Source organism: Choloepus didactylus, chromosome 4 (assembly GCF_015220235.1).
Source record: "Choloepus didactylus isolate mChoDid1 chromosome 4, mChoDid1.pri, whole genome shotgun sequence".
NCBI classification, from domain to species: domain Eukaryota; kingdom Metazoa; phylum Chordata; class Mammalia; order Pilosa; family Megalonychidae; genus Choloepus; species Choloepus didactylus.
In genome coordinates this window covers 102,667,526-102,692,548 of record NC_051310.1, presented here as the reverse complement: position 1 = coordinate 102,692,548, position 25,023 = coordinate 102,667,526, and the positions used below count along the sequence as shown (strand labels likewise).

Here is a 25,023-nt window from a genome sequence, read left to right as displayed (position 1 = left end):
ACCTATTGCGAGTGGGACCTTTGATTAGGTTATTTCAATTGAGGAGTTGCCCCAAGGTGGGTCTTAATCCTTTTAATGGAGTACTTTATTAGAGATGAAATTAAAAGAGAAGTTTAGAGAAAAGCCCCAGAGAAGCTAAGAGAGGACCCACAGAAAACACAGAGGAAGCCACTGAGGCCAGAAGGTGAAAGCAACGAAACCTGGGAGAGAAGGACCAACAGACACCAGCCATGTGCCATCCCGTGACAGAGATGCTGGGTGCCGGCAGCCTGTCTTCAGAGAAGGTATCGTCCTGTTGATGCCTTAACTGGGACATTTTCAAGGCCTTAGAACATACATTTGTAAGCTAAATCCCCATTGTAAAAGCCAACCCATTTCTGGTATATTGTATTTTGTGAGCTTTAGCAAACCAAAACAGGAGCTCTTAACATCTCTTGGTTTTAGCTTTTTTTTTAAGTTCCTTGTAGACGAACTATACTCTCTCTACGAGGGGCTCTGGTTCATCCAGCAAAGCCTGGCCCAGAGGGAGAGTTGGAAGGTCCCAGGAATGGAAACGCAGGGGCCTCCAGGCCATGTCCCCTGCCGCTGAGGGTGGGTGGATGGCCGCTGCTGAGGGCCCGGAGTGCAGAAACAAACACCACACAGCTGTCCAGAGCCTTCAAAGCACCATTTATCCAGGCCCCGTGGAGCCAGTGCCCCCTACAGCCGTGACCCGGCGCTCAGGCCTCACACGCTGGCCTGAGGCCTCGCTCGCTCCCTGCTCCTGGGCTGCCCACTGAGGCTTGCCCAGCCTTTGGCTCATCAAGACGAGGCCCTGGGAGGAACTGGCCTCAACCCACTTCATCCCACGCCCCAGGGGCTCCATCCGCCCCGGATAGCTCAGCACCATGTTAAATAGCTTCCTGGCAATCTCCCTTAAATAAACCCATCCCCAGTGCAAGCCACCCCACCCCTGCACGTTGAATATATTATTCTACTGGCTAACGCCTTCTAGAGTAGAGGGGTGCTCTCTTCTGCTCTCTGCTCCCTAAAAAATCAGGGAGATGGAGTTTTTCCCTTCAACCTAGGGGTAGAGAAAAAGGGTGGCCTGGGTTGGGGGTTGGGAAAACCTGGACTCTCCCAGTCTGTCCTTTCCTTCCCCAGGGCCCACTCTTCTCCTTGCCCTCTTGGCAGCCAGGTGTGACTTACCCAAGGTCACAGACTGAAGACCCAGGGGACTGACCCACTCAGGAGTCACCCCAATTTTGGCAGCCCAAACTAGCTCCAGGGCAGGGAAACCGACTTTGAGCCTGCCTCCTGCCTTGACCCCCTTTTCATTCCCCAGACATGGGGTGAGCAGGGGAGATTGCAGCTCTCGACTCCACTCCACCCTGGACCCCTCGGACCACCTCCCGGCATCCCCCACCCCCAGTGTCTCTGGGTCTCTTGCTCTGGAGATACCCAGAGGGCACCAGGGCCTGGGGGCAATGGGGTCTGGGCCTCAGCAAGCCTGTCCCTGGCCCGATCAGCATCGGGGCCCAGGCCGGGCCTCACACCCAGTACTGGCCGTTCTTGAGGGCGGGGTTGGCTGTCCGGCAGAACTGCAGCAGCTCTGGGTCGGGCTGGCCTCCCGGCGGGGGCCCCTGGCCAGGCACAGTGGTGAGCGGGATGGCCTGGCCCGGCTCCACCTTGCGGAAGGTCTCGGCGTCCCCGGCCAGGCCGTTGCGGGGCTTGGCGGCCAGGATCTGCACATCGTGCTTGCCCGTCTTGTTGCGTTTGCGGAGGTAGAAGAGCAGCGGTAAGATGAGTGCCAGGAGCAAGAGGACCAGGCACACGGGGATGATGATGCTGAACATGTTGGCCTCTAGGAAGCCCAAGAACCCTGCCCTGGCCACTGTGGGCACCGGGCTTGGTGGCTCCAGGCTGGGCTGGCCTGTGGGGGTGCTGGTCTCTGGCTTCCTTGCTTCCGTCTGAGCAGCCTCAGGGAGGCTGAGCAGGGCCACGCCATAGCGCCGGGCTGCACTGTAGGGCTCAGTGGTGAAGTCCAGCGAGGCCACGGCGGGTGGGACACCCCGGGCCCACAGCTCCAGGGTGAGGCTGTCGCCAGTGGGGCCAGGGGGCCCACCCTCTGGCCTGCCCACCTCCAGCCCCAGCCTCCCCTCCTCCAGGTCCCGCTGGGTGAACTGCTGCACAAGCTGGGTGAACTGCTGCGTGCCCCTGGGCTCTGTCCTGGCCCGTGGCACGCGGACCACGCGGGCATGCTGAGGTCCCGCCAGGAGGCGGAAGCGGGGGACACTGCCCGTGTGGTTGGCCAGCTCAGCTGCATCGAGGATGGTGGGGTCCAGGCGCAGGGTGGCCCCCTGGGGCCACGGCCCCCCTGCCCAGACGTGCAGCAGAGCCCTCACGGTGACATTCACTGTGGCTGACGCGTTGGCTCCCCTGGCCAGAGCCAGGATGCCGAAGCGGTCGTGAGCGGAGGAGAAGTTGGTGAAAGCAAAGACCACCTCGCCCTGGTCCACCTGGCGCTGGCTGAAGGCTGAGGCGGGCTGCCCGCCCACCAGGAGGTGCCCGTACTGGGGCCCCTGGGTGAGGCGGTACGCGGCCTCGGGCTCCTCCCGATCTGAAACCACCTGGATCTGCTGCCGGCTCAGGGCAGCGTGGCCCAAAGCTTGGGGCACCTCTAGGGGGGCCTGCAGCTGCACCTGGATGGAAGATGGCAGGATGTCCACGGCCAGGGACATGGGCAGGGGTGGGCTCGCCCCGTCAGACACGCTCAGCTGGAAGATGCCCGCCACGCTGCTCCCATTGGCCACGAAGGCCAGCCGCCCCGCGTCCACGTCGGCCTGCGTGAAGCGGGTTACAGGCCCTGGGCTGCCCCCTGCCAGGCTCAGGAAGCCATTGTGGGGACTCCGCTGCACCTCATACTCGATTTCCCCAGGGGCCGAGTCTGGGTCCACCACACTCAGGTGGGCCCGGGAGACGGGGGCGCGGGAGCCCCGGGGGAGGCGGAGTGGGACGGAGGCCTGGGGCCGAGGCGGCCGCTCATTCACGTCCCGCACGGTGATGGTGAAGGCCTCCGAGGTTTGGGGCCCCGCCACGGGGGCCCTGGCCGGACCCTGGAGGTGGGCGCGGAAGCGGAAGCCGTCCTGCTGGGTGCCCCCACCGCCATGGGCATACACCAGCTGCCCAGTGGCCAGCTCGGACTGCAAGAAGTGGGGCTGCCTGGCGTGGAGGGGCTCCTCGGACACCAGCAGCTGGCCCCGCGTGGGGAACTGTGTGATCTGGAAGAGCACGTCGTGCTCTGCACGCTGGGGCAACGGGACGCTGGCCAGGAGGTTGGAGGCGTCAAGGGCGGCCACGGTGATCTCGGCCCGCTGGCCCTCGGGGACCCAGAGACCTGGGGGTGGGACACAGGCTGTGAAGGTCCAGTCTGTGGAGGACATCCTCGGATTGCAGCCCCCAGGATGGGACTTGGGGGAGGTCTGTGCCTGCCCCCTCAATCCAAGGCCACCAGGAGGACAGGACTGTGACCCCCTCAGACCTCAAAGACGTCCCACCCACTCACCACCCTCCCTATAACTCCTCAGGTCCTGGGAGCTGGGGACAGCAGCTGCTGCCCTGGCCTTGTGTCCCCTCCTCTCTGGGCCTCTCTCCTGTTCCCCCAACCTTGCCAGCCCCTCAAAGTGTTCACCTTTGTTCCTCCAGAGGCGGCTGGGGCGCCGAGGACAGGCGTCCTCGAAGGTCACGGTCACAGCAAAGGTGGCGGCCACGTCGGGGGCAGGGGGTGAGGACAGCTGGAGCTCCAGGGTGTCGTGGGCCTCCCAGAAGGGATCAGGGGGCATCTCGTGTTCGTACAGAACATTCCCAGCATACACCTGAGGGAGACCCCATCGCTGAGGGTGAGAGGCAGGTCTGGCCCGTGGTGCCCAGGACCCTCCCCCCAGGCTGGCACGGGTGCTGGGCACGTGGGTCTCCCTGACACCCCCTCAGTGCCCCGCTCTGCTCTGGGCTCTCCCAGCCGTGCCCAGCTCCATGTCGGTAACCGGCTGCGTCCCTTGCCACTCTCTGGACGCTTCCAGGCAATGGAGGGCAGCAAAGAGCTGGGCCTGGGGCTCAAATCACATCTCTGCCGTGTGGGCAAAATCACCTCAGCTCTCTGAGCCTGCGTCCTCACTTCTGTCTAAAGCAAGTCCTTCCCCCTTTGCCCTGGATCCTGTCCCCTCTTGCCACTGAAGACGCCATTCCCACGACTCCCTCCTCTGCCCTAAAAGATCTCCTCCTCTAAGAGCTCATTCCCGTCAGTGTACACACATGCTATTCTTTCTTCCATACTTCTTCTGGTTTCACTTTTTCTACAGGCAATTGCCCCCTGTTATTCTCTCCTCCATAGCAAAACTCTTCAAAAGAACAGTCTCTACTCTCCCCCCATACTGTCTGAGCTCACTCCGTCCAGGCTTCTGCCCCCACGTTGCCACCAGAACTCACCACGTTGCTAGGTTCTCAGTCTCGATTGACTGCATGGCAGCATCGGACATAACGGGTGGACCTTCCTCCCAGACATCCACTGTCTTCCCTTCCCTCCCACCTCCCTTTGTCGGCTCCCCCTCTTCTCCCCAATACTCCATGTCTGGTGGCCTTGAATGCCATCGAGGCTGACGCACCTGCGGCTGGGACCCTCGCTCCTGGACCCCAGACCCTCCGCTGCTCCACGGGGATGACCAAGGGGCTTCTCCACCCAGCACCCCACGCGACTCCCGACCGCCCTGCCCCTTCCCCATGTCAGTGGATGGCACTTGCGTTCTTCTGGGGGCTCAGGCCAAAACCCTGGAGGCATTCTCGAGTCTTCTTTCTCCCGGCGTTACTGCAGCGCCTCCTGTCTCCCTGCTCGGCCTCTGCCCTCTCCCACTGCCCTTTGTTCCTAACCCAGAAGTCAGGGTGAGCCTTTTGAGATGCAGGTCAGGTGAGGTCCCTCTTGCTCGGTATTGTGTGGCTCACGGTCAGACCTCAAAGGCTCCCTCCCGACCCGTCACTCCGCTGACCTCACCTCCTGCACGCTCCCCCACACCGGTTCCACCCCAGCCACACTTGCTGTCCTGAGAGCTGTTTGCATATTAAATACCAAGGAATATTCTGCACTTCCATAAAGAAATATGTTACTTCCCCCCTTTAATCAAATTGTGTCCTCTTGGCTTATCTTTTGTTTTTCTCTTTTAGGAGATGCAGGGAACTATTTTCCTTCTCTCAGAAAAACGAGACTTGTGTAAAAATAAGAAACGGACTGGGGTCTTTGTTGTGCAGGAGACTCTGGGAGCAGTGGGGCCTGTGGGAAATTGGGGAGCATGGCCCAACCTAAAGGGGTTACCACCTGTCTAAAGGGGGGGTAGAGCCCAGGCTGAAGGGGGATCCCCTGTCTAAGGGGGTTGATGGTTGGGTTCATGTATCACCTTGGTCAGGCTATGGCATCCAGTTGTCTGGCCAAGCAAGCACTGGCCTGATTGTTACTGTCAGGATATTTTGTGGATTTAAATCATCAGTCAGTTAATTGCATCTGAGGCTGATTACATCCACAATCAACAAAGAAGATTGCCTCCCCCAAAGAGAGAAGTCTCATCCAATCAGTTGAAGGCCTTAAAGGGGGAACTGATGATTTCAGCAGTCAGAAGGAAGAATTTCTAACTCTACTTCAGCCAGCCAGCTTTTCCTGGGGAATTCACGGACACCTTCATCCGAGTTCCCAACTTGCAGCCTGCCCTATGGAATCTAGACATGCCAAGCCTCAAGATTGCATGAGTCCATTCCTATAATAAATCTCATAACATTTACACACATATATATTCTGTCAGTTCTGCTTCTCTGGAGAACCCTGACCAATACAGAGGGGCAGAGCCCTGTCTAAAGGGGTGGGGCAGTATCTGTTCTGAAAAGGGAGGAGAGTCTGGTCTAAAGGAAACAGTTGTTCCTCAGCTGATTGCCATAAGCAGAACACAGGCTTTTTAAGAACACAGGTTTTTATACGAAATCTCCCAAAGGTTATATGTTGACAATTAATTTTTAAAAATTAAACGCATTGTGCAGGCCAAATTAAACACATCTGTGAGCCAGATGTGGCCTGTAAGGACTGCCAGTTTATTATGTCTGACCCAGGCTGAAGGGTAGGTAGGGAAGAAATTGAGACCCTTGGGTATGGGAGTGGGAGGCTGGGAGCCTGGGTACAGGAGCCTCCATGAGGAGGTCTAGTTGGGGGTAAGGCAAAACATGCAATGTGGGGAGGGGTCCTCAAGCTCTAGGGGAGCAAGCAGTGTCCTTTGGGGAAAGAAATCCTGGACTAGCAGCCAGAAAGCAGTCTTTGCTCTGCCTTTTACTAGCAACATGTTGGATACAGTTACCTGACCCCTGTGATTCTGTTTCCTTTCCTGCAAAATGGGGACACTGGTCCTTGCCCCGCCCAGCTCGGAGAGTTGTGGGACAGTGGTGCTCTCCAGGCACTTCCCAGTCCTGCCCTGCCCACTTCCTGCAATGCGCCCTCTTCCTCCTTCTCGGGGCAGCACTGCCAGCCTGGCCCCCTGGTGGCCATTTGATTCAGTCCACCCTAAAGCTGGGGTTGTGTGTGGGGGGAGCTCTGTGCTAAATGTGGGGCCTGCGGGGTGGAGGAGAGGCCCGAAGGCCTGGCCCTCCCCCTTCCTGGGAATCCGATGACAAAGTCGCCCAGCAACTCGGTGCTCAGCCGCTGCAGCCACCAGCCTGCTGAATATTTATTTCATTGTGGGCTGAGGGCAGGAAGGGGGCCGTAGCAGATGCTGTGGCTCCAGGAGAACAGAGAACCTAGGTCTGGATCTTATCGATGTGAAAGCCCCAAGAAACATTTTCCTGCCCTGGTCAAGCCCTACCCCCACGCCCCAAGAGGCCTGAAAGTTCCCCATCTGGACTTCTTGCTGCAGTGGGGTGGGGGCTCAGCTTTGCACTTGCTGAGCTGCCCCATTTATCAGCATTTCTCAGAGGGAGTGGGCACCCTGGATGGGGTGGGAAGGAGCATGCCAGGCTTGAGGTCCATGAGCGGAGGGGAGGCTGGAAAGGGCCCAGGGGTGGGCTCTCGCCATGCTCGAGGGCCAGGGTGACCCTTCCTGTGTCCTCAGAGCACTCTGGAGTTGGAGTGGCAGAGCCAGCTCTGGGCCTACCCGAGGCCCCTTCCACCAGAACAAACTGGCCATCTGCTGGTCTGCCACCCATAGGGCCTCTCGATCAGAGCGTTAGGTTCACTGCCTTCTCAGATAGGCCCAAGGAAGGAATCTGCCTTCTCTGACCCATCCTGGGATAACTCCTGCTCTGCCTTTGGGGAGAACCAAGACTGTCCTGGGACTTATGGCACCTCCTGCCCTTAGAAGGGGAGTTAATTTAACTGATGGTTGCTGGCCCCTACTGGGGCAGTCAGCACAGAGAGCCCTGTGATCTCAGCAGCCAAGCATTCTGCCCCTTCCCCTGGCTGTGGGCCTCTGGTGGCTTCTTTCTGAAAGCTGCCCTGGCGGCCAAGCCCCAGGACCCGATCCCCGCTCTGGGCTCCCCAGAACACTAAGCCCCCATCTGCCCTACCTGCCTGGTGGCTCCTGGAGGGCTGGGCATGAGGGGCGAGGCTGTAGGAGGCCCAGGGAGGGTTTGCTGCCAATGATGCTGGAGCTTAGTGCCCGTGTCCATGTGTGTCCATGGGCACAGGGCGCTACCTGAGCTGGACGGAGCCTGAGCGGATGGCTGCAGGGAGCTGGGCCCTTACCTCGGCCTGAGTGAAGTTCACCAGGGCCTCCCCAGGGCCACCCTGCTGCGCATGGAACAACCGGCCAAGCTGTGGGCCCCGTACTACGTGGTAGAGCAGGTGGCGGGGGTCTGTGCCTGCGCTGGAGCTGGCTCTCAGGTTCTGGCTACTGAGTGGCTGGACAGACCCTGCGAGAGGCGAAAGGGGCATGTTAGCCTGTGACTGGGGGCCAGATAGGCCTCTGACCCCCGAGGGGCCATGAGCCACCCGTCAGATCTATCCCCAACCACCGTACGGGCAGGAATGCCCAGTGCTTGGCAGACCCACCTGGGCAGACAGTCAGCGTCCGGCTGCCCTCCAGGGAGAGGAACAGCTGCTTCTGGGCCATCACATGGAAGAAGTGGCCCGGGGAAGTGTGCTCCCCGTCAGAGAGGTTGAAGCGGAAGCCTCCCTCCAGGGCTCCTGAGGACAGGGGTGGAATTGGGTCCTGCTGGCCTGAGGTGGCCCCTGCCATCCTCGGGGCACCCTCGTGGGCTGCACGAATGGGGCCGGGGAACCCTCCCAGCACCCACCTGAGTGTATGAACAGCACGAGCCCGCCGTCGAGCTGGGCCTGCGTGAAGCTGTGTACCGCAGTGTCCGGTGCTGCCTGCAGCACTACCTGTCCGTTGCTGGGCTGCTCGATGGTGTAGACCAGGTCCCCAGGCCCCGAGTCGCTGTCTGTGCCCCTAAGGGCCTCGGGCAGGATGGGCACAGTGGTTCCCTCCCACATCTGGGGACACAGGCCTGTGAAAGTTCTGCCCGCACTGTGCTCACCCACCCGGTTCCTCCGGCGTCCTGGGACCGTGGGACTGGGCTCCCCTGCACAGAGGCCTCTCCACCCCATTCACCTTCCCTGGGACCCAGCCTCCCTTCTCTCCAACTGCCCTAATGCTGCCTGTCCCTCAAGGCCAGCTCAGGAAGCCCCCAGGTCTTATCCTCACTGAGTTCTTGCTCCCCAGAGACCCCTGCCCTGCCCAACAGTGCTGCTTAATCAGGATCTGTCTTCCTGTAGGCCTGGAGTGTCCCCTCAGTCCTCTCCATTGTGCATCTGGCAGGGGGCCGGGCACTCGATGGGTATGTTGGTTTTTGCCCTGCCCGGGATGGTCAGAAACTGTCCTTCTGGCTGAGGGAGGGGGTGAGCAGCATGGAGAGCCCGAGAGTCATGCAGCACAGGAGCAGCTCTGGGACGTGGGTCCCAGCAGGTGGGGGAGGGGTGCCGGGTGCGGGCAGCCCCTCCCCATGTTCAGAGTGAAGGGGAGCCCTCTTCCTGCCTCCCACCTGCCAGGGTCCTGGTCCTGGTCAGCAACTTGTGGCCAGTGTTTGGGAGGGGCTCCCATGCCAGAAAAACCGAGCACCCTGGGATTCCTGGGCTTTCCTCCCCAGTCCCGGTAAGACCCCTGGTAAAGCTATAGAAGGAGGGGCCACAGTGCATAGGCTGGGTCTTCGGTGCTGGGCTCCTGGAGCAAATGTGGGTGGATGGCGCCACCTGGTGACAGTGTTTCTGCATAGCAGGCCCTGTCTGTCTGGCCCCTGCCCCACCTCCATGCCCGCCTCCCCACCTCTGGGGTTCTCTCCGCAGGCATGTCCCATACCACTAACGATCCCCAGTGCCCCAAGTCAGAGACAGCCCAAGTCAGTCCTTTTCTTATACCCCAAAGCCCAGCATTTAAGGCCCTTCTCCCCCACCATCGTGCTGCAAGGACATGGTCAAGCCACACAATGTGTTGCACCAGCAACTACTTTTGTGACCGTGGAGAAGTTCTATCACCACTTTGGGCCTCAACTTCCCCCTCTGCCGAGAAGGGACACAGTAGGAACTAAGTTGTGGCCTTGGTTTGCTGGGGATAGAAGTGGGGAGCTTAACCGCTCCCCACCAGGAGCCCACCCTGAGGGGCTTGAAGGAGTTCTGGTCCTGAGCCTGAGAAAAAGTCTGCTGTGGATAAGTCTTGGAAACAGCAGGGCCCTGCATGGCCATTCACAAGGCTGCCCAGGCACTTACAAGTGTCCAGGATCAACGCCTCACACATGTAGTCTATTTTCAGAGCACCAGCTCCTCTTCCCTCCTGCTAGCCTAGTGAGGCGAATGGCAGTGTCCCCGTTTTACAGAGGAGGAAATGGAGGCGTACAGGGGGGATCACACTCTGGGAAGTGGGGGAGTGGGAATGGGGGTGGTCCCAGGGATGCTCCCACCTGCAGGCCTGTGTTCACGGTGAGGGTGGGGGGCTGGTCGTTGACAGGCAGGATGGTGATGGTAACGGCCACGGGGCGGCTCTGGCGGTCGATCTCCGAGGCGTTGGCCAGCAGGACGAAGCTGTCTGTCAGCGTCTCGCTCCCATCGTGCACGTAGTGGATCAGCTGCTGTTCCACCTACGGGCAGGCCCGGGGCTGGCGGTCAGGCCCAATGGGCACCGCCCCGGTCTCAGGCCCAGCAACCTTCATGCTCTCCTTTGGGTGTGGGAGGAGATGGACTCCTTCTGGGATTCCGTCTCCACGGGAGGGAAATGGGGACAACACTTTCTACCTCCCTGAGTGCCCGTGACATGAGATAAGGCACCCAAGACAGAGGTGCTTCCTAAATGTGAGCTCCCTGCCTCCTCTCTGTCCAAACCCAGACTGGGAATCCCTGGGGCTCCCCTCTCTCTTGTCTCAGAGCAGCTGCGCCCCCACGGCCTCCCTGGCGGCCCTACCTCTCTCCAGGAGAAGGCTCCAAGGCTCCTGTCCTGAGGCCCTTCCTCCGTCCGCAAGGTCCCATGCTGGGGTGGCTGCAGCACCTGCAGGCTGAGGCCAGGCAGGGTGGGGAAGTAGGGGCCGGGGATGCGGAGCAGCGGGGGGACCAGGGTGCGGGAGCCGCCCTCGGGGACACTGAAGTTCTGTGCCTCCAGTGGGATGGCGGCGGGCAGCACCTCCAGCTCCACGCGGACGCCCTCAAGGGTTGCTCCTAGGCCCGAGGCTACATCTAGGGAGAAGGCATCGTTCCAGGCGTCGGGGCGGGAGTGCAGGTACAGGACCCTGCCCGCGTCCACCGCCTCCTGGGAGAAGCTCTGCACGGGGTCCAGGCTGGGCGCATCATTCGCTAAGGCGCCGTGGGACACCGTCACCAGGTAGCCGGCGCTCGGTGGGGTCTTCACGGAGAACACAATGTCTGCCGGTGGCACTGCCTCTTGGGCTGCCTGGTCAACAGAGGGGCGCAGGGACTCGCGGGGGCTCACGGGCTCTGTCTTCGCATCCCCCCACCCTCCGCCAGGGAGTGCCCAAGGCATTAGACACCTCTGCTTGCTAGACGTGGACAGGCACGCTGGTCCACACCCCCAAACCCCAGGCTGGTCAGAGGTGTGGTCCCAGCCTCTGAGACTCACAATCACCTATCCGCAGACCCAGTGACACAATCTCACCACACATTGATGTGTGGACACACTCATGCATGTCACACATGTACCCATGTGTACACACGTCTACACAGCAGGGATTCCTTCAACCCCGTGGCTGGTTTGCTGAGACCCCCTGGCCATGCCCCTGCTGTTGCCATCCCTCACCTCCAGAGGGCGCCGTCCTTCTCGGAGGCACAGGCTCCCACACAGTGGCCCCCATGGAGTTCGCAGACGGGGTCTAGCCCAAAGGCTGCCAAGTGCTCCCTTACCTGATGACCCAGCCACGGAAGCCCACACAGCAGCCCCCACTCAGATTCCTGGTTCTCAGCCTTTGCCTGGACGGCTCCCTCTGCCTGGAATACCATCCCCTACCCACATTCTCTGCTGTCGCCATCCCAGACTCTTCAAAGCCTGGCTCAAATGCTGCCTCCTTGGAGGCAAAGACTTCTTGACTCCAGGAAGTCCCCAAAGTCCAGACAGCCAGAACCCAAAGGGCCTCAGGAATCGACAGAGGAGGAGAATAAGGCTGACAGAGGGCAGGGGACTGGCACGTGGTCACACGTCCAGGCAGTGGGGCTGCCGGCTGCTCCTGGGTGCTCAGCAGCCCTGGCCTGACCCCCTCAGCCAATGTCTGGGGTCTGGGAAAAGAGCTGGTGTGGGGCCAGCTAGGCCCGTCTCCAGGGCCAGCAGTCCCCAAAGCTTAGTGCCCACGATAATCCTCTAGGGAGCTTACTAGAATACAGATGCTCTGGCTCCACCTAAGATATCCCCTGTATCTGGGTGGGCCCTGGAATCTGCATGCTTAGCCACAGCTTGACCCATATGTGTACAGGATACACAGAATAACACACAACACATGGGCAGATGTATGTACAACATACAAACTCCCCAGAAACTCTTAGGCATATCCCTTGCAGACGTATAGGTGCACATCCAAGACATGTACACACACCCATTCCAGGAGCAATCAAAGTCTCAGCCCCAAACATGCATGCATGCACATGCACAAAGCCTGCAGCTGGCGCTGAAAGGGCCCTCTCTCCTCAGTCTGTACCCCTGCTCATCACTCCCCAAGCCCATACCTCCAGGTGGTCCCTTCTGATCTCAGCTGCCTCCCCCTGGAAGACGTAGATTTTCTTGTGTTGGACCAGATGCAGTGGGGCCAGTGGGCCTTCCAGGGCAATGGTCACTTGGAGGGTGGCATCTGTGTGCACGGGCCCCGCCTCCACAGAGAAGGTCAGGGTGTCGCGGGGGCTGAGGCTGCCATTGTGGCTGTAGAGAATGGTCCCATCCAGCAGGTCCTGCTGGGAGAAGGCCATGGCTGGCTGCCCAGCCCGGAGCAGTTGCCCCCAGCGTGGGCCAGCTGTGACTTGGTAGCTGACCTCGTCCCCACTGCGGATGTCTAGGTTGGTGTCCAGGTGGAGCACAGCTGTGTCGATGGCGCCCTGGCTCCCTTGAGGGACCACGAGGCTGGAGCCATTGGCCACGTGGAGGTAGGGCTCTGAGGCCTGCACCTCGAGCAGCGCAGTGGCCTGGTGCTGCCCATCTGACACCTGCAGCTGGATCCAGCCGCGGTCAGCCCCTGAGTGCACAAACAGGACCCGCCTCTTCCTGAGATCCTCCTGGGTGAAGCGGTAGATGGGCCGTGTGGGCTCATCCACCGCCACAATACTGCCAAAGAGGAGGTCCTTGCGGGTCAGCACCAACTGATCATCAGCGAAGCCTGAGTCGGCATCACTGAAGGCCACGTCGTCTGTTGTCAGCAGCCGCTGCCCACCCCGGGCTACATGGAAGACGCGGCTGATGGTCTGCACGGGCGCGTGGTCATTCACAGGTTGGATGGCCAAGCGGAAGACACCCCGTACCTCCTCCCAGGCCATGCTACCACTGCCCTCGCCCTGGCGGGTGGCCACAAATGGGATGTCATCTTCTGTGGTCTCAGAGCCATCATGCTGGTAGACCAGTCGGCCGTCGAGCAGGTCTTCGTTGGTGAAGGATGTCACCATGGTGGTCTTATCCCGTGCCCCCCGCCACGCCAACCTCCCATGGCGGGGCCGCTCCATGACCTCATAGAGGTAGCTGGCACTGTTGAGACTCTTGACGAAGAGGTGGTCAGCAGAGATGACGCCCTCGCCACCCTCGGGCACCAAGAGGAGGATGTTGGTGAGGACAGGAGCATCAGGGTCGCCGCCGATGTGGATAGGGAAGGTGTAGAGTGGGGAGAAGTGTGGTGGAGCTGTGACACGGAAGCGGAAGTTATCCTCCATGGCCTCCGAGGCACGTGCCGTGGCCCCGTAGGTCACCCGGCCAGACTGTAGGTCATCCTGGGTGAAGCCCTGGCCGTCCGACAACCGTGTGCCTTGTAGCCGAAGATTTCCCTTCCTGGGGGCCTGAACCACCTCATAGTGGAAGGTGGTGGGGCTTGAGCCCGCCTCCTCCAGGGTGGCCTCCAGGTGGGCCGTGGTGAGGACCTCCTGCTGGGTGTTCTGCGTGTGCAGAGGCTGCAGCCGCAGCATCCACACCGTGGCTCTCTGGACAGTCACTGGGAAGGAGAGGTTGCTCAGGGTCTCCTGGCCCACCTGCACCTCCAGGGCCAGGTTCTCCACGGTGTCCTCGGCGCGGTGCTGTGTGTCAGTGCTCAGGAATCTCACGCGGCCCTGCTCCACGTCCCGCTGGTGGAAGGCCTGCACGGGCCACCACTCGGAGCCCTCCGCCCCGCCTGCCCCCTGCCTCTGCAGCTCCCCGAACTGCAGGGCGCCGGAGACGCGGTAGAGCACACTCACGTCCTGCCCCACGGCATTGGTCTCCACTGACAGGTTGGCGGGCAAGATGGGCACAGCGGAGCCCTGCGCCAGGCGGAGCCCCGTGTTATGGCGGACCTGGATGGCGGGCCGGACGGCCACCACCTTCAGCGTGGCTGGGGGACTGGCCTGCAGCCCGTCGCTGACCCGGAAGGTCAGGTCCTGTGCGGGGCCACCGCGGTGGACGTAGACGAGGCTGCCCACCTGCAGCTCCTGGCAGGAGAACTCAGTGGCAGGCTCCCCGGGCCGGTCTCGGTGCTCCACAGGGTGGCTGGATGGGACACCAAGGAGCTGGAAGGTGAGGCCTTCGCAGGTGGAGTCTGGGTCGTAAGCCTGGAAGATGTCGGGCCCCAGTGGCTTCCGCGTGTGCTCCAGGATCACCATGAGGTTGCCGTGCGGGAAGACGATACGGGGTGGGTCGTTGACGGGGTTCACTTGGATAGGCAGGACGTAAGTCTGGCCTCTCCGAAGGCACGAGGGCATGGGCCCCCGAGCCGTCACTGACACCTCCAGCACCAGCTGGTCCGAGGTGTCCTCAGAGCCGTCGTGGACGAAGCGGGCCTTGCGGTTCACCACGTCCAGGAGGGTGAACATCTTTCGCACTTGGGCGCCCGGGATGTCCAGCTCCAGCTCGCCGTGGCGTGGTCCGCGGCTCACGCTGAACAGCACCTGGGATTTGCGCAGCTCGGCCTCGCTCAGGTCCAGCGTGGGCTGCACGTGCCGCCACTCGAGCCAGACTGTGCCGCCCTCGGCCACTACCAAGGGGCTGATGGTCAGCAGTTGGGTGAAGTTGGCAAAGATGGGGGGCAGCCCCGGTTCAGGCACGCAGGGCTCAGGCAGCTCCAGGGCCTGCCAGGCCTCGGGCGCCAAGGTGGAGAGCACCTCATAGGGGCCATAGGCGTCCTCCTCATACTCGTCCTCCTCCAGCCTGCAGCCAGCGGTCATGTCGCGCGTCAGCATGGCATCCCGGAGCCCCCGCCTCTGGCCATTGACGCTAAGGTCCTCCAGGCAGCCCAGCAGGGAGACGTTGGCAGTCCCGGGCGCCAGGCCGAGGCGGTGGTCCTGGAGGTGGCGGGCGGCCTCCGCGTCCAGGCCCCCGAGGAGGAGGCTGCCGCGTGGCTCTAGGTAGCTGAGGACCCCCCGGTTGGAAGTGCGCGTGGGGTACTGGTCCACGGAGATCTCCAGCCGGTGCGCGTCCACGTGGATGCTGACCTCGTGGGGCTGCCCGTCGGCCACGGGCACGCTGTTGTGCAGCAGCACGGTGCCCTGGCCCTTCTCGACCACGGCCCGCAGGTGGCCGTCAAATATGTCCATGTAGATGAAATCCCCCTGCCGGCCCCCCGCCTGGAAGGCCAGGGGCGCCTGCTGGCTCCTCGTGGTGAGTGTGAACTCCAGGGTACCCTCGTCCCGAGTGCCCCAGGCGGGCAAGGCAGCCAGCGAGTGGGGCCCAGAGAAGCCAAGGGCCACGTCGTCACCCGCGGAAAACTCTTCGGCACAGCCCTCAAGCACGCCTGGGGTCAGCGGCCGGAGGAGGCTGCGGCCGTTGAGGGTGGCTTCGTGGAGGCAACCCCTCAGGGGTCGGCTGGTTCCCCTCAGGTAGGGCAATCCAAGGCTCCCAGTGCCCCCCACAAAGAGCCCATAGGGGACCTCCAGGGGAGCTTCTGGGGCAGGGGCTGAGGTGTTGAGGAGTCCATCAATGGACAACACAGCCCGGCCGTCCAACACGGTGAGCACCACAGCGTGGGGGACATTGTCGCTCAGTGGGGTCTCTGCCGGGCTCTGCAGCCTCAGCTCCTCCTGACCCAGGACAAGTCTGACCTGGAGAGAGAAGGGGACATTGGTGTGGGGTGTGTGTGCAGCATCTTGAACCCATCACTTGTCCTGTAAAAGCACAGGGAGTCTCCTACGCTGGGGACCCCCAGAGCAGAGCACTCAGGACAAGGGCTTCTCAGGGCACCCTCTCTCCCTCCCGCCATCCCCAAGACCCTCACAAAGTCAATCAAGGGCCTGGACGGTCTCTGAGCGCCCTGGTGTGCATCAGATGTGGTCCCTGCCCACAAGGAGCTGACATTTAGCAAGATGCCCTCCTGGAGATTCAGCTTATGGCTTCTTGTGCGTCCCCTCTTTCCTTTGGCAAGAGGTGCCAGAAAGTCATCTTGGAACCCCGAAGATTCCACCCCTGGAATAACAGGACCCTGGGAACGCCCTGGTGAGTTTTCCTGAGTAGGCCACAGCACCCCGGGGTCACGGAGGGCAGCCACGTCCCCGCTTTGGGGACGGGGAGCCTAATCCGATTATCTGTGCTTGAAGGTTTCATAGATAAAAGCATTCTGGCCTGGGGAGGGAGGGGTCACTGGGGAGAGAAGTGGGATGGGGTTCTGTCTCCACAACAATGGCTCTGCTGCAAAGCTCCCACAGCCTGATGGTGGCCTGGGAGGCGGCAGAGTGTGGGCACTGAAAGAGCAGAGCATGAGCACCAGGATCCGCGGGAGTGCACCTCCCTGAGGGTGTGGCCTCGCCAAGCCTGGCCACGGAGCAGCCTCATGCCAGACATCCCCGGGCAAGCCCCCGACAGTGACCCCTAGTGGCAGGGAGAAGCAACGGCAGCAGACGATGATCAGGTCACACCCAGTGGGGTGTGGAAGCAGATGGGTCCCCTAAATTTGGACCAGGCAAGACGCCAGGGTCCTCAAACTCTTCACGGTTAGGGGTAAGCCTCAAGAGGGAACAGGAAGACTCCTGGCTAATAAGGCTCGTAGTGACTTGAACGGTGAAATGGACAAATAAGGAAGCTGTGGCTGTACAGGCGCTGTCACCGTCGTCGAGAGCTAATGGCAATCCAGAGTGACTGGTGCTAAGCCAGAGGGATGCACGGGTGGGGGTGGAACCCAGGAGAGGAACCCAATCCAGGTGAGTGCCAAGGGGACACTTCCTGGAGGAAGGGACGCCCAAGCTGAGATTTCAGGAGAGGCTGGAGCTAGACAGGCGGAGGGAATGCATGAGGCACACGCCAGGCAGGAGGAGTGAGTGAGCAGAGGCCTGGTGGCAAGACACCCCAAGGTGCCCAGTGCCCAAGGGGCCAGCTGGGGCTGTGGTGAGAAATGAGGTTGAAGAGCATGGGAGGACAGAGCTGGTTCATAAGGATTCACTCTCTGGGATGCTAGTATTGTCCATTTCACTGGTGAGAACTTGAGAGCCCACAGTCACACAGCCAGGTGGGGGCTGTTCAAGGCTTTTCAAAGCTAGAAAAGAGGTCCTGCCCTTGACCTTGGGGGGATGTCACTGACCTGCAGGCGTCCAGAGGAAAGCTGCAACAGGAGGTGGTCAGCTAGGCCCGCTGCCAAGAGAAGGAGAGCTTCGGGCTGGGCTGTGGAGAACTGCAGCTGGAGGTCGATGTCGGTCAGGGTTGTGGCCACAGGAACCTCCAGATGGTTCCCACCGAAGAAGGAGGCTGTGTGAGAGAGGGAGCTGTGGTCACGGCTCGGCCTCTCACCTGGAAGTACCTGCTTGGTTCTGGCTTCAGAAGGAAGGCACAGCCTTGCTTTGTGTCCAGTCCAGACCTTGGCTATGAAGGAGGCCAGAACCTAGCAATTCCCAGAAACTCAGGTCTCCTTCTGGGATTTTCCTCTGGGTCTGCTACCTCCCTGGCCCAAAGCAAAACTGTCACTGGCTTTGGGCCACTGACTACCTGGCCTGGTGGCCCCAGCATTGTAGCTCCAGGAGAACTACACCCATCCCAAACTGAGCCCCTCTCAAATTCTTTCTCCTAACTGCACTTATTCTTGGCTCCTGAGCAGCCCACCCACCCACAGCCCACACCATGCCCACCTCCAGGGGTTGGCTGGAGCCACAGCTGGTGCCCAGTGGTTGTGCTTAGACAGGCAGCCCACCCAGCCCCACTTCTCTCCAGGCCGTGCTCCCAGCTGCCCTAGGGAGTGAGGGCGGCAGCTTGTTGGCCTGAACCTGTGAGGAGAAGGGTCCCGAGGCCAGATGGAGACCATATGCAGTGCTGGACCCAGAATGGGCTGAAACTTCCTCCATTGCCCCCAATTGCTTCCTGCTGTAGAGCTATTAATGGCCCCTGTGAGTGGTCAGATCCGGCCCCATTGTTTCCGGCTGGGCTAAGGAGCCAAGGATGAGAACAGCTAAGCCTTTGCTTCCCCCAGGACTTAAGGCTGAAGACTGGGCCTGAGGGGCTGAGGGCCGCCTGGGCAGGGCAGAGAGGGCCTCTCAGGCAGCAGGCTGTATTTCAGTTTGACCAGGGGCATTGGTCACCATGCAAGCCCCTTTGGTCCCACACTGGGCTCCTTTTAAAGCTGCCATGTCCTCGAGGCATTTTCTCAAAATTAGCTTTCCTTGTCCTTCAATTTACTGTTGGTCCATTCCTTTTGCAGAGGTTAAGGCCAACTGTAACTTTGACTCTGTCCCACAGAGATCCAGCACTGGGAGGAAAACAGGAAGGGGTTAAAAAGGTGATTCATCCCTTCCTGCTCCCCCTAAACCCCATGTGAGTAAGCGGAGGCGATGGCCTTGGTGGGCATGAGCCACGTGTGGTCCCCCACCGCCCTGAGCCAGCTGGCACATCCACCTTGAGAAAGCAGCATCTGAGACGTGTAAGCCCTAAGGGCAGCAAACACCATTGGGAAGGATGTCCAAGAAAGATAATGCTTTCCCCTTGGGCTCAGTTAGAATCCCCTCTAGTTATCTTGTCTTGCCAGCACTTGTTGGCAACACCAGAAACTTGTCTGGGAAGCTAGAAAAATCAAATGAGAACTGCAAAACCGTCTGAGCAGGTAGGGACAGCAGGCTGGCAACCTCCGTGCCAGTGAGGGACAGGCCAGGGAGTTGGTGGGTGGCAGGCATGTGCAGGGGCACCTTATCTGCAGGGACAACCCAGCACACTAAACTGAGGGCTGCCTGAGCACAGGGGGTGGGGTGCACAGCCCCTGCAGGGTGGACCCCCCACTGTGGTTCCCCGGAGCTGGCTTACAGGGCCTCATTTCTATTGCAAAAGCGGATTGTTAAATGTTCAGGAATTTTGTGAGCTGGGTGACATTGCCCGTGGTGGGAATATTTATACCACAGAAAGAAGATGGGCAAATCAGGGCCTCCATTCCCCCAAGACAGAATCTTGTTAAACATTTACCTACCTACTCCCCATGGGGAAAGGGGTACATGCCCCTTCCCTGTGCAGGAGTGACCGCACCCCCATCCACCCTCCCTTGCACCAAGGGTGTATATAAACCTGTTGGGGCATGGTCAAGGTCAGCGGTCTGACCAGACAGGAACTGAAATAGGTGGCTGGTCCTAATCGTTGGACTACCTGCCTCCAAGCCTCTCCCGGCAGGAGAGAGTAGCAATCTGTTTGGCCTGGTTCACGAGGCCAGAGTGGGAGGGTGGCAGGAAGCAGAGGTACTTTCCAGAGAGCTGGGGTCTGAATGGGCTCATTGAGGGGCTGGGCCCTGCTGTTTCCTGTGGGGCCGGGGCGGGAAGGGCTCACACAGGCTGCCTTGTGCTGTCGAGAGAGAGAGAGAGAGAGAGAGAGAGAGAGAGAGAGAGAGAGAGAGAGAGAGAGAGAGAGAGAGAGAGAGAGAGAGAGCAGGCCAGGCAGCCCCCTCACCCCGGCAAAGGCTCTGAGGCTTCCCTGGCCACGGCTTTGGAAACTCTGACAGTGCCACTCCCCCACCTCCTTCTGACTCTCTTACTTGTGTCTGATGGGCTGCAGTTACAGGAACCCAGAATCCCTGTCCTGGGGGAACTAGTTGGAGAAGGGGTACAGGAGAAAGCAGGAATGAGTCACGAGTCAATCCCAGAGGGCTTCCTGGGGGAGGCAAGGGTGGTATAGAGTAGCAGAGAGGAAGGGGAATAGGCAGTCTTAGTGGGGGGCAGGAAGGCTGAGTGAGAGACTGGCAGGGGTACACAGGTCCCCCATGGATGGGCAAAGGGGCAGTGCTATCCCCTCATGCCCTGGAGGCTCAGGAAAACTTGAAGGCAAAGGAATAGATGGAAAAGGAGCAAGGACCAAGCCAGGTTTGGTGGCCTGATTTGGAAGAGGGGGGCTGGGAACCTGCTCTGGACTCCAGGTTCAGGAAGTCCACAATTTATCAAAATGCCAGGCCAGGCCTGCAGCAGCTGTGTGGGCTGCCATCTGGGCCAGAGGAAGGGGCTCAGGCCAGGCCTCAGTGTTACCATTCTGTAAAATGGGTGCTCTTTCCCAACCCCTTCCTCCTCATGTCTACGGGGATTAGTCCTGGTCCCTTCCAGGTCAGGGATTCATCTCCGAAATACAGACGTGCAGAGGGTCAATGGTGTGCACTGCCCAGGGGGTGCCCTGCCTTCAGCAGAGCGGGGATCAGGATGCCCCAAATGGTCTGGGGTACAAAGGGAGGGGGGAGGAAGAGTGCCGGCATGCATAAGTTTCTCTGTCTAGAAGAAGGTATGTAGGTGAGTGTATAGGGCTGTGTCCATGAGTATGTGTCCATGTGCAAGTGTGTGGGTGGCTGGTGGGTGTGTTTTGGGTTTGCGTAAGGCTGTGTGTCTGTGTGTGTGCGCGCGTGTGGGCTGGGAGCTGCCGGGACAGAGCAGTAATTGTGTCCAGGCCTGTCCTGCCCCTCTGTGCTCGCCCGCCGTTACTCGTCTGGGCCTGGCTCTGTGAAAGAAGCGTGTGTTCTTGGAGGCTTCCTGCCCCTCTCGCCCGGTGCCCATCTGAGAAGTTTGCTGAAGGTGGAGAAGGCCTTACAGCTTCCCACCCTTCCTGCCCATGAACAGGGAACAGGGCACTGCTGTCTGGGCCCTGGGGTGGGGTGGTTCCTGAGACTTAGAGTTGGGGACCCAGAAGGAGCCTGCATCCTGCCCTGCCAATCCCGTTCACAGATGGGGAGATGGGCCCAGAGAGGATGGGGCTGAGGCCAAGGTCCTCCAGCAAGTCCCCTAGCAGTGCCACTGGTGGTGCTGGCTTCTCCTGGCTCCCGGGGGGCACTCCCGGGGTATGCGTGAGTGGGGACCTGCCCCGGGAGACCCCAAACATGTTGCATGAGCCCATGATGACACCCACCCCTTTGCTTGTCAGTAGGTTCTTGGGGAAAAGAATCACTGTGCAGTGAGCAGCTCTGCCCAGCAGGCACCCCACACCCTTCCAAGCCTGGCTAGGGCAGGTCTGAAGCATAGGTGCCTTTTCCAATCTGGGCTGGGGTGGTAGGTGGGGCTGGTGCAGACCTTGCCCCTCCTGAGTCCTCAGAACACCTAGGGGCTAACCCAAACCATCTCTCTGTCTTTGTCTGTCCGCTATCCCTGCTGCCTGTCCCTGCCTCTATTGTCCCTTGTCCCTGTCTTCCTATTTGTCTTTGTCTCTTTCTCCTCCTCTCTGCTCCCATCCTGGTTGTCTGGGAGCACCACTCCTTGCCCCAGGACAGTCTGGAAGCCAGGCACAATCTCAAAATTCTCTGCAGCCCATGCCTCAGCAGGGTACTCGGCTTCCACTTTCCAGACAGAACAAACTGAGGCTCCAGAGAAGTGATTTGACAGAGAAAAGCAGAAGAGAGCCCGCTACTCCTGCCTCCGCCACCTGTCGGAGCCCACCGTCTCGGCACCCCCACTCCGCCCCGCCCCACTCCCTGGCAGTCCATCCCTGCGTGCCCAGCTCCTGCCACATTCCGGGTTGCTGGGGGCATCCAGGCGGCCCTCAGCCGGCATGCGTCATGGGCAACGGCAGCATTCCTGGGTGTCTGCTGCCGCCTGACTTTATAAGGGAGAAAGTCTGGGAGCCCAGAGATGCTGGGTGGGACGGCCAGTGGGAGTGTCTGAACCCACAGTGAGGGTCAGGGGTGGGAGACCTGGGCCTGGGGGAGGTACACCCATGCCACTGAGATGCGCTGGAGGTGAGAGGTGCGTGGGGAGAGAAAGGGGGGCCCGATTCCATCCTTCCTTCCTTCCTTCCATCCATCCACTCAATCAATCACAAATATAATAATGTGGAGATAGGGTTGGACAGAAAGAGGCAACCAGGAAGAGACAGAAAGCCTGAGAAAGATATCGAGAAATAAAACCCTCCCTCCTCCTCAAAGCCTGCACCTGGGGATACGGACCAAGGCCCAGGAAGGAGATGAAGGAGAAAAACCAAGAGAGACAGAGAAAGCAGGATGTTGGCAGCGAACCTGCTGCTGTGGACAGGAGCGAGGGAGGGGAGGGGACCCTGCTCTGGAGCCAAGTCGGTCTCCTCCACAGCCCCTTGGGGCTTGGCACCTGGGGTGGCAGATCCTGGCTCCAGGTCTGGGCAGGCAGGGCGAGGCTGGGGGAGCCCCCTGAGGGAGTCTGAGGGGGGCTGTGGGGGGCGTGTTCTGGGAGGGCAGAGGCAAGGAGGGAAGGGTGCTCTGTCTCCCCTCGTGGGTGTGTGAGGGACTGAATGCCGGCCCTGCGTGAGAGACTTTCCCAAGGCCACCGGGGCCCCCTGCAGATCTCAGACCATGTCCCTCCTTTGTGCCTCCAAGGCACTCCTTTTCTCTTTACTGTGTTCTGCCCCCAAGCCAGAGCACCTCTGAAGAGAATGGGGTGGGTGGGGTGAGGTGGGATGGTCCCTCTGATTTAGAACCGGAGGTACAGCCCCCAGGGCGGTGGGGCTCAATGTCTGTACATGCCCCTATCCGTTTTAGAGCTCGGAAAGCAAAGCAGTGTGAACGGGAGACCCCCCAGACCCCTGCACGGCCCCGGAGGGCAGGGTGTAGGTGAGAGTGGGGCTCAGTGTCACGTGTATACACACGGGGTGTCCGAGTGAGTGTGGGGCAGGGGTGGGATGGGGGATGCAGCGTGTGGGGCCCACAGTCTGGGTCCGGACATGACCGTGACTGCGAGCCCCCTCCCCAGCCATGTGGGCTCCCCGGGCAAGGGAGAAGCTGTCCTGTGTGCTGCTCAGATGCCACTGCTCCCACAGACCCTCCATCAGCACGTCCCACTGTCCCCCCAAGGCTCAGCCATCTCAGACAGAGCAGTCACCTCCCCCAGCTCTGTGCCCCCTCCCCGTTCACTCAGCTGGGGGCACTCCCATCCATCCACTCGGCCTCCACAGGCGGGAAACCAGGTGTTGTCTGCTCCACTCTCCCCACCCCTGCTGCCCTCCAGCCCCCAACCCCCCAAGCCAGGCTGACACCAAGGCCTGCTGCCCCTACCTCCATATCACCCTTTAGGGGTGGCCACCTTTCTGCAGTCACCCCGAGTCCTCAGGCCACCATCACTGGCAGCCTCCTCGCTGGTCCCCAGACTCCAACCTTCCTCCCGTCCTTTCTCCACACAGCAGTCAGAGGGAACGTCCAAGGGAAGGGAACAAGCTGAAGGATGTCACTCCCTGCTTAAATGCTTCAGCGGCTCGCTCTTGAACCCAGGCACGGAAGGTCCTGGCCGCCCCACGCCCCCAACCTCAGCTCCTCGCCCCATGTTGCCCATAAGCACCATCTCCCCAAACGAGCCGTGCTCTCCGGCCTCCAGGCTTTTGCATGTACTGTCTCCTCCGCCTGGAGCTCCGTCCTGTCAGCGCTCACTCAACGTCTCATCGTTTTCTCACTGTGGATACCACTTCCCAGCCCTACTCCCACCCTCGGCAGCCAGTGTTAGGCCCCTTCCTGCATCCTCTGAGAGCAGCCTGGAGGTCTCCCATTGAAGCACCTACCCCCTGCTTTGTAATTAGCTGTGGTCTTTGTGTGTGTCTCTCATCCAGGAGACCGTGAGCTTCCCGGGGGCAGAGACCCTCTGCCTCGCACAAGCCCTGACTATAGCACATGCTCAATAAATACTAGTTGACTGGACAAGTCAGTGGATGGCCAGCCCTGTGGGGGCCGAACCCCAGCCACAAGGGGCAAGGAGGTTACAGGGGACAGACTTAGCTCAGACCAAAGTTCCAAAGTTACCTGCCCAGCAGTGACACTGGGGTCATGCAAGCAAAAGCTAGATGGCCCATGCCTCCCTCGCAGGGCTGGCTGCCGGGGAGACGCTCCCCACACCTGCAGACCCCACAGGACTAACTGCTCATTAGCTAGCCTAACTCTCTGAGTGCAGTCTGGGATTGCATAACCAGACTGTCCCAACAGTCCAGTGACAGCCGTCATGCAAACAGCGGATTAGTTCAAAATCACACAGAGCTTGAAACAGCAGCTGCCTCTCTCAGGAGACAATACCTTATCCCAGCACAGGGTACTCCAGAGGTGGAACGTGGCGTTCACGGGCAAATGGCCTCCACATCCAAACGCCAGAGACCTCTGCCTGAGGGTCAGGTGGTCCCGTCCCTTCTTGTCACAAGAACTCTTGAGCCATGCGTCTCCCACTCAGAGCACTTGACCTTCTGCTTGGTTGGCTTTCTGGTTCCTTGCAAGGCCAAGGAGGCCAGGGCAGGAAAATGATTTTCTCAGCTGTTGGCTGAGCCCTGACCCTGGTCACTGGCCTCAGCTACTGGGCCTCTTACTGAGTACCTTGAGGCCACCCCTGTGGAGGGACATTGATTGGGGAAAACATCCAAGCTAGGGGCCCTCTCTGGAAGCTGAGTGCTCCTGGAGAGGAAGCAGGGGCAGGCGGGGTAGGAGAGGTGAAGCTTGCCCACAGACCCTGACAGGGGCAGGGCTGGTATCCTGGGCTCCCAGCCACGTGTTCCAACCCTGGGGCCACGTGGGGCACAGAGGAAGCGGGAGGGAAAATGAGAGGTTTTGCTGGAAGAAGGAGCCCACAGAGTCCACCCAGGCTGGAGGGGTGGGAGCGGGAGGAAGCGGGGGGCCTCAATAGAGTCTTTGTGGAAAGCCTGCTGCTCCCCAGGCCCGAGGCGAGGAGGGGTGGGGCTGCTGTGGCAGGGAGCAGTTCCAAGAGGCTTTTCCCTACCTTATAATTTTCCTTCTGTACAGGGAGACAGCTGGATTTCCAAGCCCTTTCCTCACTCCCTATCCCCTGGCTTTCCAGGCCTTAGAGGGGCCGGGGGAGCGTCCCCTCAATGGGCCCTGGCTTGGGTGGGGGTTCTGGTAGGGAAGACACAAGAATAAGGGACCTTCATCGGACCCTGGGCCTGCCCAGGCCCCCAGCCCCTGCACGGGCCCTGTGGGGGATCCCCTGTTTTATGG

At 60.4% G+C, this 25,023-nt stretch overlaps 1 protein-coding gene across 1 annotated transcript in view; it reads right to left on the bottom strand.

Annotated features, from left to right (window-relative positions):
* Positions 1-646: 646 nt before the first annotated feature.
* The window catches only part of CSPG4 (chondroitin sulfate proteoglycan 4), a 35,756-nt gene continuing 11,379 nt past the window's right edge, over positions 647-25,023 (bottom strand). Inside the window, exons 2-10 of the mRNA XM_037833344.1 lie at positions 17,221-17,384; positions 12,215-15,751; positions 10,452-10,934; positions 9,955-10,131; positions 8,296-8,494; positions 8,051-8,185; positions 7,745-7,911; positions 3,671-3,854; positions 647-3,376 (exon numbers count right to left, since the gene is read on the bottom strand). Of these exons, the coding sequence (XP_037689272.1) occupies positions 1,530-3,376; positions 3,671-3,854; positions 7,745-7,911; positions 8,051-8,185; positions 8,296-8,494; positions 9,955-10,131; positions 10,452-10,934; positions 12,215-15,751; positions 17,221-17,384 (6,893 nt within the window). The 3' untranslated portion in view covers positions 647-1,529. The remainder of the gene's footprint in view (positions 3,377-3,670; positions 3,855-7,744; positions 7,912-8,050; positions 8,186-8,295; positions 8,495-9,954; positions 10,132-10,451; positions 10,935-12,214; positions 15,752-17,220; positions 17,385-25,023) is intronic.